General features: G+C 39.2%; 1 protein-coding gene across 1 annotated transcript; it reads right to left on the bottom strand.

The window, feature by feature from the left end:
• Positions 1 to 4,233: 4,233 nt before the first annotated feature.
• Positions 4,234 to 7,833, bottom strand: LOC116599530 (olfactory receptor 4C11-like). Its single transcript, XM_032359417.1, has 2 exons — positions 6,933 to 7,833; positions 4,234 to 4,235 (listed from the first exon to the last, which is right to left on the bottom strand). Coding segments are annotated over exons 1-2 (903 nt in total).
• Between the last annotated feature and the right edge of the window lie 438 nt (positions 7,834 to 8,271).

Raw genomic sequence — 8,271 nt, 5'->3', positions numbered from 1 at the left:
ACAAAAATAAAGCTGGGGGCATCATGTTACCTGATTTCAAGCTTTATTACCAAGCTTTGATCACCAAGAGAGCATGGTACTGGCATAAAAACAGACACATAGACCAGTGGAACAGAGTAGAGAGCCCAGATATGGACCCTCAACTCTATGGTCAATTAATCTTCGACAAAACAGGAAAAAATATACAGTGGAAAAAAGACAGTCTCTTCAATAAATGGTGCTGGGAAAACTGGACAACTATATGTAGAAGAATAAAACTTGACCATTATCTTACACCGTACACAAAGATCAACTCAAAATGGATAAAAGACCTCAAGGTGAGACAGGAATCCATCAGAATCCTAGTGGAGATTATAGGCAGTAATCTCTTCGATATCAGCCACAGTAACTTCTTCCAAGATATGTCTCCAAAGGCAAAGGAAACAAAAGAGAAAATAAACTTTTGGGACTTCATCAAAATCAAAAGCTTCTGCACAGCAAAGGCAACAGTCAAAAAAACAAAGAGGCAACCCATGGAATGGGAGAAGATATTTGCAAATGACAGTACAGACAAAAGGTTGATATCCAGGATCTATAATGAACTCCTCAAACTCAACACACGCGAAAAAGGCAAACATATCAAAAAATGGGAAGAAGATATAAACAGACACTTCGCCAATCAAGACATACAAATGGCTATCAGACACATGAAAAAATGTTTATCATCACTAGCCCTCAGGAAGATTCAAATTAAAACCACATTGATATATCATCTTACACCAGTTAGAATGGCCAAAATTAACAAAACAGGAAACAACATGTGTTGGAGGGGATGTAGAGAAAGGGGAACCCTCTTTCACTATTGGTGGGAATGCAAGTTGGTGCAGCCTCTTTGGAGAACAGCGTGGAGATTCCTCAAGAAATTAAGAATAGAACTTCCCTATGACCCTGCAATTGCACTCCTGGGTATTTATCCCAAAGATACAGATGTAGTGAAAAGAAGAGCCATCTGTACCCCAATGTTTATAGCAGCAATGGCCATGGTCGCCAAACTATGGAAAGAACCAAGATGCCCTTCAAGGGACGAATGGATAAGGAAGATGTGGTCCATATACACTATGGAGTATTATGCCTCCATCAGAAAGGACGAATACCCAACTTTTGTAGCAACATGAACGGGACTGGAAGAGATTATGTTGAGTGAAATAAGTCAAGCAGAGAGAGTCATTTATCATATGGTTTCACTTATTTGTGAAGCATAACAAATATCATGGAGGACAAGGGGTGTTAGAGAGGAGAAGGGAGTTGGGGTAAATTGGAAGGGGAGTTGAATAATGAGAGACTATGAACTCAAAAAAACAATCTGAGGGGTTTGAAGTGGCAGGGGGGTGGTGGGAGGCTGGGGTACTAGGTGGTGGTTATTATAGAGGGCACGGATTGCATGGAGCACTGGGTGTGGTGAGAAAATAATGAATACTGTTTTTCTGAAAATAAATTAATTAATTTAAAAAAAGAATAGCATTGAACAGAAATATAGAGACAATCTACAGAAAAAAAGACTTCAAAGGTAACTCAATGTCAATAAAAATATATCTATCAATAATCACTCTCAATGTGAATGGCCTAAATGCACACATAAAATGGCACAGGGTTGCAGATTGGATAAAACGACAGGACCCATCCATATGTTGTCTACAAGAGACCCATTTTGAACCTAAAGTACACCCAGACTGAAAGTGAAGGGATGGAGAAGCATCTTTCATGCCAATGGGCCTCAAAAGAAGGCTGGGGTAGTGATTCTCATATCAGATAAATTAGATTTTAAACTAAAGACTGCAGTCAGAGATACAGAAGGACACTAGATAATCCTTAAAGGGACTATCCACCAAGATGATCTAACAATTATAAATATCTATGCTCTCAATATGGGAGCAGCCAATTACTTAAGAAAACTGTTAATCAAGATAAAGAGTCATATTGATATGAATACACTAATCGTAGGAGATCTTAACACGCCTCTCTCAGAAATAGACAGATCGGGGCGCCTGGTTGGCTCAGTGGGTTAAAGCCTCTGCCTTCTGCTCAGGTCATGATCCCAGGGATCATGCTTCCTCCTCTCTCTCTGCCTGCCTCTCTGCCTACTTGTGATCTGTCAAATAAATAAAATCTTAAAAAAAAAAAAGAAATAGATCATCGAAGCAGAAACTCAATAAAGAAACAAGAGCATTGAATGACACATTGGACCAGATGGACCTCATAGATATATACAGAACATTCCACCCTAAAACAACAGAATACTCATTCTTCTCAAGTGCACATGGAACCTTCTCCAGAATAGACCACATACTGGGTCACAAATCAGGACTCAACCCATACCAAAAGACTGAGATTATTCCCTGCATATTCTCAGATCACAATGCTTTGAAACTGGAGCTCAATCACAAGGAAAAGTTCCGCAGGAACTCAAACACCTGGAAGCTAAAGGCCACCGTGCTTAAGAATGCTTGGATCAACCAGGAGATCAAAGAAGAACTGAAAAAATTCATGGAAACCAATGAGAATGAAGACACTTCGGTCCAAAACCTATGGGATATAGCAAAGGCAGTCCTAAGGAGGAAATACATAGCCATCCAAGCCTCCCTCAAAAAAATTGAAAAATCCAGAACACAGCAGCTGTCTCTACACCTTAAAGAACTGGAGAATCAACAACAAATCAAACCAACTCCACACATAAGAAGGGAAATCATCAAGATTAGAGCTGAGATCAATGAGGTAGAAACCAGAGATACAGTAGAATGTATCAATGTAACTAGAAGCTGGTTTTTTGAAAGAATCAATAAGATCGATAAACCATTGGCCACACTAATCCAAAAGAAAAGAGAGAAAGCCCAAATTCATAAAATTATGAATGAAAAGGGAGAGATCACAACTAACACCAAGGAAGTAGAAACAATCATCAGAAGTTAATATCAACAGTTATATGCCAATAAGCTTAGCAACCTAGATGAAATGGATGCATTCCTGGAAAACTATAAACTACCATTATTGAACCAGGAAGAAATCGATAACCTGAACAGACTGATATCTAATAACGAGCATGAAGCAGTGATGAAAAACCTCCCAAAAAACAAGAGCCCAGGACCTGATGGATTCCCTGGGGAATTCTACCAAACTTTCAAAGAAGAAATAACACCTATTCTCCTGAAGCTGTTTCAAAAAATTGAAGCAGAAGGAAAACTTCCTGACTCTTTCTATGAAGCCAGCATTATCCTGATCCCCAAACCAGGCAAAGACCCTACCAAAAAGGAGAATTTCAGACCAATATGACTGATGAATATGGATGCTAAGATTCTCAACAAGATCCTAGCAAATAGGATCCAAAGCACATTAAAAAGATTATCCACCATGACCAGGTAGTATTCATCCCTGGGCTATAGCAGTGCTTTGAGAGATGGCAGTGAAAGGTCTTGTAGAGGAGTAAATGTATCATGACAATTTTCTGCTATCTGGAAGTAAAGTGTCTTGAGGACAAAGCACACTTCTCTAATTTGCACAATGTAACCATATGGACAAGAGGCCACCACGGGAGAATCTGATGCTGTCGCGGCCAGCGTGACGAATCGACCAGGAAATCTGTGAGGGCTAAGAAGATGGTGAAAAGAAATTAAGAGACAAAGAGATGGGGTCAGGAGGGACACGGAAGATGTTGTCCAACAGTGCCAATTTTATTCCAAATTTTACAATCATTTATAAGGCAGACCAGAATAGAAGGAGCAATACATTAGTACATAGCCAGATGACCACAAGTTTCTATAACAAGTTTACATTAACTACAAGCAAACCTCATGATACCAGGTAGCTTCGGCTAAAGCCATGAGCAAGACAATCAACCAGGGAGTGGGTTATGAGAGGTACAGAACAACAAGGACTAACTAAGAACTCAGGACCCTAGCCACATTGTTCCCTATGGTAGGGAGAGTGTGTGGGAAGTCACGTAGGCGAGTGCACAACACATAACACAGACCCTTTCTCAGTGCACTCAACTTTCCTGTCCTTAACCTGTCAAGGTTTCCGGACTTTGAAGGAGACACAAGTCAGGGCCTGGTTTTGTCCTTGACTCCAACCGTGCAGTGGCCTCCAACATGATGCCATGGGTACCTGAAGAAGCAGTTGTGAAAATGGGCAAAGCATAGGAATCAAAATCTGGTGTAGATGCTTTGGGTTTGCTCTCTGCCTGTTGGCTATCAATTCCTTCTCTTTGAAATAGATTCCAACCCCCTCCCATGGTCAAATCACAAACTGTAATTGGTGTTTCCACCTATGCTTCAAGAGTAAGGACACAATCCAGGTTTGGAAGACCAAGAAATCTTTTGATGTTGTTTTACAAAAGTCATTGTTTCGGGGTGAGGTGCTTCACCCATAAAAAATACAATCTCAGGAACTTTGCTGGAATTTCTGGTATTTAAAAAAAAAAAATCTTTCCCCATCGAAATTTATTTATTTATTTATTTTAGTGGTTTTTAAAAAAATATTTTATTTATTTATTTGACAGGAAGAGATCATAAGTAGGCAGAGGCAGGCAGAAAGAGAGAGGAGGAAGCACGCACCCTGCTGAGCAGAAAGCCCAATGTAGGGCTTGCTCCCAGGATCCTGGGATCATGACCTGAGCAGAAGGCAGAGGTTTTAACCCACTGAGTCAGCCACGTGCCCCTTAGGTATTTTTTATACTGCAGCACAGCCTAGAGGTTCAAAGGACATTTAGGGCATAAAACATTACTAAATTCCTTAACTGAATTCTACTTTGCTCAAACACCATCATTCTACCTTGGGATCCTCTCTTTCTGAATCATGGGCTGAAGGAAAGATAGGGTGACAGATCTCTGTAGAACCCTACAGAACCTTTGTAACTGGCTGTTACCTGCGAAGGTCCAACAGAACCCCACCGTTGTCTAGCTATTTGAAGTAACTCACAGGAAAATTGCCCTAACACTATCCTTGTTGTCTCTAACACCCTGGTGATGATTCTGTCCTGGATCCTGAGGTACTTACTTGTCTGTACAACAAAGCCTCCAACCTGAAAATAGAGATGAGGGGAGCTAAAAAAAAAAGCTCCCTTCACCACTGAAATCACAAAAACATTTTATGAGAGTTCCCTTGCATCTTTGAGAAAGTCATTTTATAATTTTTTCCCTGACCCATCAATGATTAATTTAAGACTTCTTTTCCTTTTTTCTATTCCAATACATGGAGTGATTCCTTTTCCCCTTTCTTCATGACTACTTTCTAAAGTCAATCTCCATCCAATTTACTTCCAAGCCTTCCCCATTTACAGATAAGGTTTAATTACACAAACTTTTGTCTTTAACAATGGATATTTTATGTGAGTGTAAATCAATGTTTCTCAAATATCCTCAGTTATTCGCTGACCAACATCCTTTTTGAGACTTAAATATTTATTTTGCTACCCCTTACTATGTGAAATTCTGGGAATCTTTGGTGGCACAGGATAACATTTTGTCTTCCATTGGCAGAAATTATTCACATACTTGTGAAGTTCATTGTATTATTTTATCATTAGCCTCTATAAAGTAAAGTAATACTGACATTAACTGGATGGGAATTATAAGCTCAACTACTGAAAGAGCATCACATGATAGTGCTCAATTATGAGATTATGATGTAGTTGTAGTGGTAGGTGTATATCACACATATCAAGTAGGTTATCTTTAAAACCAAAAATATAATTTTTAAAACATTCTTATATATATAAAACCAAAAGACCAAACTTGAAAAGTGAAGAAACATATTTTCTAATCCTGGGTTTTCCCAAGGAATCTGAATTTTTACTTTGCAGAAACTATTAAGAACTAAGAAAAAAAAATGTGTTTTTTCCTGATACCCAAACAAACGTGGCAGCCAAGAAAACAAAGCTACACTAGGTCAATAATATAGAGATACTCTGAAACTTCATTTTTTTTCCCCCTTCAAATATTCATATACCCACAAGTGATTCTCAAAAAACAAGAAGCCAATGGTGCTTTCTCCAGCTTGGATAAAGTCCCCACTTTCCTTTTATTTTTTCTTGGTCTTCACTGTGCATGATTTTCTAGTATCCTTTGTACCCTTTATCCTCTCTTCTGCATATTTCTGCTGCCAAACACATGCACTGCATCTTCCTTCTCCCTTGTGAAGAGTAATGGGAAGGATCCCACCAGAAGGCAACTGATGGCCGATTTGCCAATCACTGCCAAGTATGAGATTCTTTTTCTCTCACCCTTCACGGAATGTTTAGAGGTTCTCCAGTGTCAGTCCAGGTTTTCACTGAGATTTCTAGCTTTGACTGGAGTTTGAGAGTCCATCCATGTAGATTCCCCAGTGAGGAAAGCTCAGGTAAAGATTCCAGAGCAGAATTTTCTCAGAATACCTTCTCCAAATCCCACATTCTCAAGATGGCAACCTCCACTCTCTAAATTCCAGTTCCATATGGATTAGCTCTTATGACCACATTCAGAAACAGTAGAATAAAATATGGAAAAAGAATTGGTATGTGCACACATACGACCATTCTTTCACTAGTCAGTACTTTGTTTTCTGAAAACAAATTTGTATAGGAAGCTAACTCATTGTGTGAATATGACCCGTTATCAATAGCATTCAACTAAGGGCCCTCATAGGTTTCTCAAGATGGTTGTGGACTATAGGTAATCCTTTTCTCATGCAGTACTCTCATAATAACAGAATATAAGTATATATGTGTTAATATTTATTAATATTAACATAATTAAATACACAAAATATTAGTGTAATTTAAATTTATTATTTCTTTTTTCCACAGGGGGAATATTTTATCTTTCCTGTCCAAGAACCAAAACCAAGCTAGGAAAATACCAAGTTAAGGAAATATACAATAGAATCCCTGAATATCATGTATCAACAGAATCATACTTAGCTACACCATAACTTTTTCATGGCATTTTTCACTTCCGCATTCCTCAGTGTATAGATCAGAGGGTTGAGCAAGGGTGTCCCAATTGTGTAAAACACAGCCACCATCTTGTCTATTGGAAACGTGGTTGCTGGGCGTGTGTATATGAATATGCATGGACCAAAAAATAGGACAACCACAATAAAATGGGAGGTGCAGGTGGAAAGAGCTTTTCGCCTTCCTTCTGCACTGTGGTTTCTCAGAGAGTACAAGATGACAACATAGGAGATAAGTAGAATTATGAAACTCACCATGCATATGGCTCCACTTTTGGAAACAACTAGCAAGTTTATTGCATAAGTGTCCATGCAGGCAAGTTTCAACAAGGGCTGCAAGTCACAGAAATAGTGGTCAATCACATTGGGGCCACAGAAAGGCAATCTCAAAGCCAGGAAAAGTTGTGCTGAAGAGTGGATACAGGATCCCACCCAGCTTAGAATCACCAGCACACGGCAGACATGGCGGCTCATGATGGTTGTGTATCGCAAGGGCTTACAAATGGCTACATAGCGATCAAAAGCCATGAGGATGAGCACAAAGATTTCCATGCACCCAAAGAAGTGGGCTGCAAAGACCTGAGTCATGCACTCATTGTAGGAAATGGTCTTCTTCTGAGAAAGGGCATCCACAATCAATCTGGGGGCTGTGGTTGTAGAGAAGCAGGCATCAGCAAAGGACAGATAGAATAGGAAGAAGTACATAGGACTACCAAGGGTCCTGCTTGTTTTAATAGTCACTACAATAAGAAAGTTCCCCAACAGTGTGGCAAGGTAAAACATCAAGAAGACTGCAAATACTGCTTTCTGCTTTCCTGCATCCTGTGTCAACCCAAACAGAATGAATTCAGTCACACTGCTATTCATCACCATACTAGTGGCTGCAGGTAAGGTTCACTTGACAAGGGTTTAATCTGCAAAAAGAAGAAAAGACGCGACATCATGGGAAGACTAGTGGGCTGACCAAGGAATTCCTTCTTTTTGTTCCATGTTATGTTACCTCCAACTGCCTTTAATCCTCTATAAATTTCTGTAAATCTGGAGAAGTCCAAGCCTTTCCCAGATCCATCTATAGATTCAGAAACTAACTGCATAGCAACAAAACCTTTGCATTTGAAGAATAAAATTTATTTTTTTTAAAATTTTGATTCCTACCAAGATTGAACATGGAAGAACTTGTACTTTTCTTGGCCCAGCTACTTAAATGCATTGAAATGTATCTTTCATATGAAAAACGGAGTCAAATACTGGTCCTACCTTATGCTAAGTTTCCCCATGGTTAAAACAAAATTACATGACATATACACACAT

The sequence above is a fragment of the Mustela erminea genome, chromosome 9 (assembly GCF_009829155.1).
Source record: "Mustela erminea isolate mMusErm1 chromosome 9, mMusErm1.Pri, whole genome shotgun sequence".
NCBI lineage: Eukaryota > Metazoa > Chordata > Mammalia > Carnivora > Mustelidae > Mustela > Mustela erminea.
Note: the sequence above shows the minus strand (reverse complement) of the source record. Positions and strands in the feature narration are given on the sequence as shown.

Excerpts from the sequence above, each read along its gene's own strand:
- LOC116599530 (XM_032359417.1), bottom strand. The coding sequence starts at position 7,833 with ATGGTGATGAATAGCAGTGTGACTGAATTCATTCTGTTTGGGTTGACA.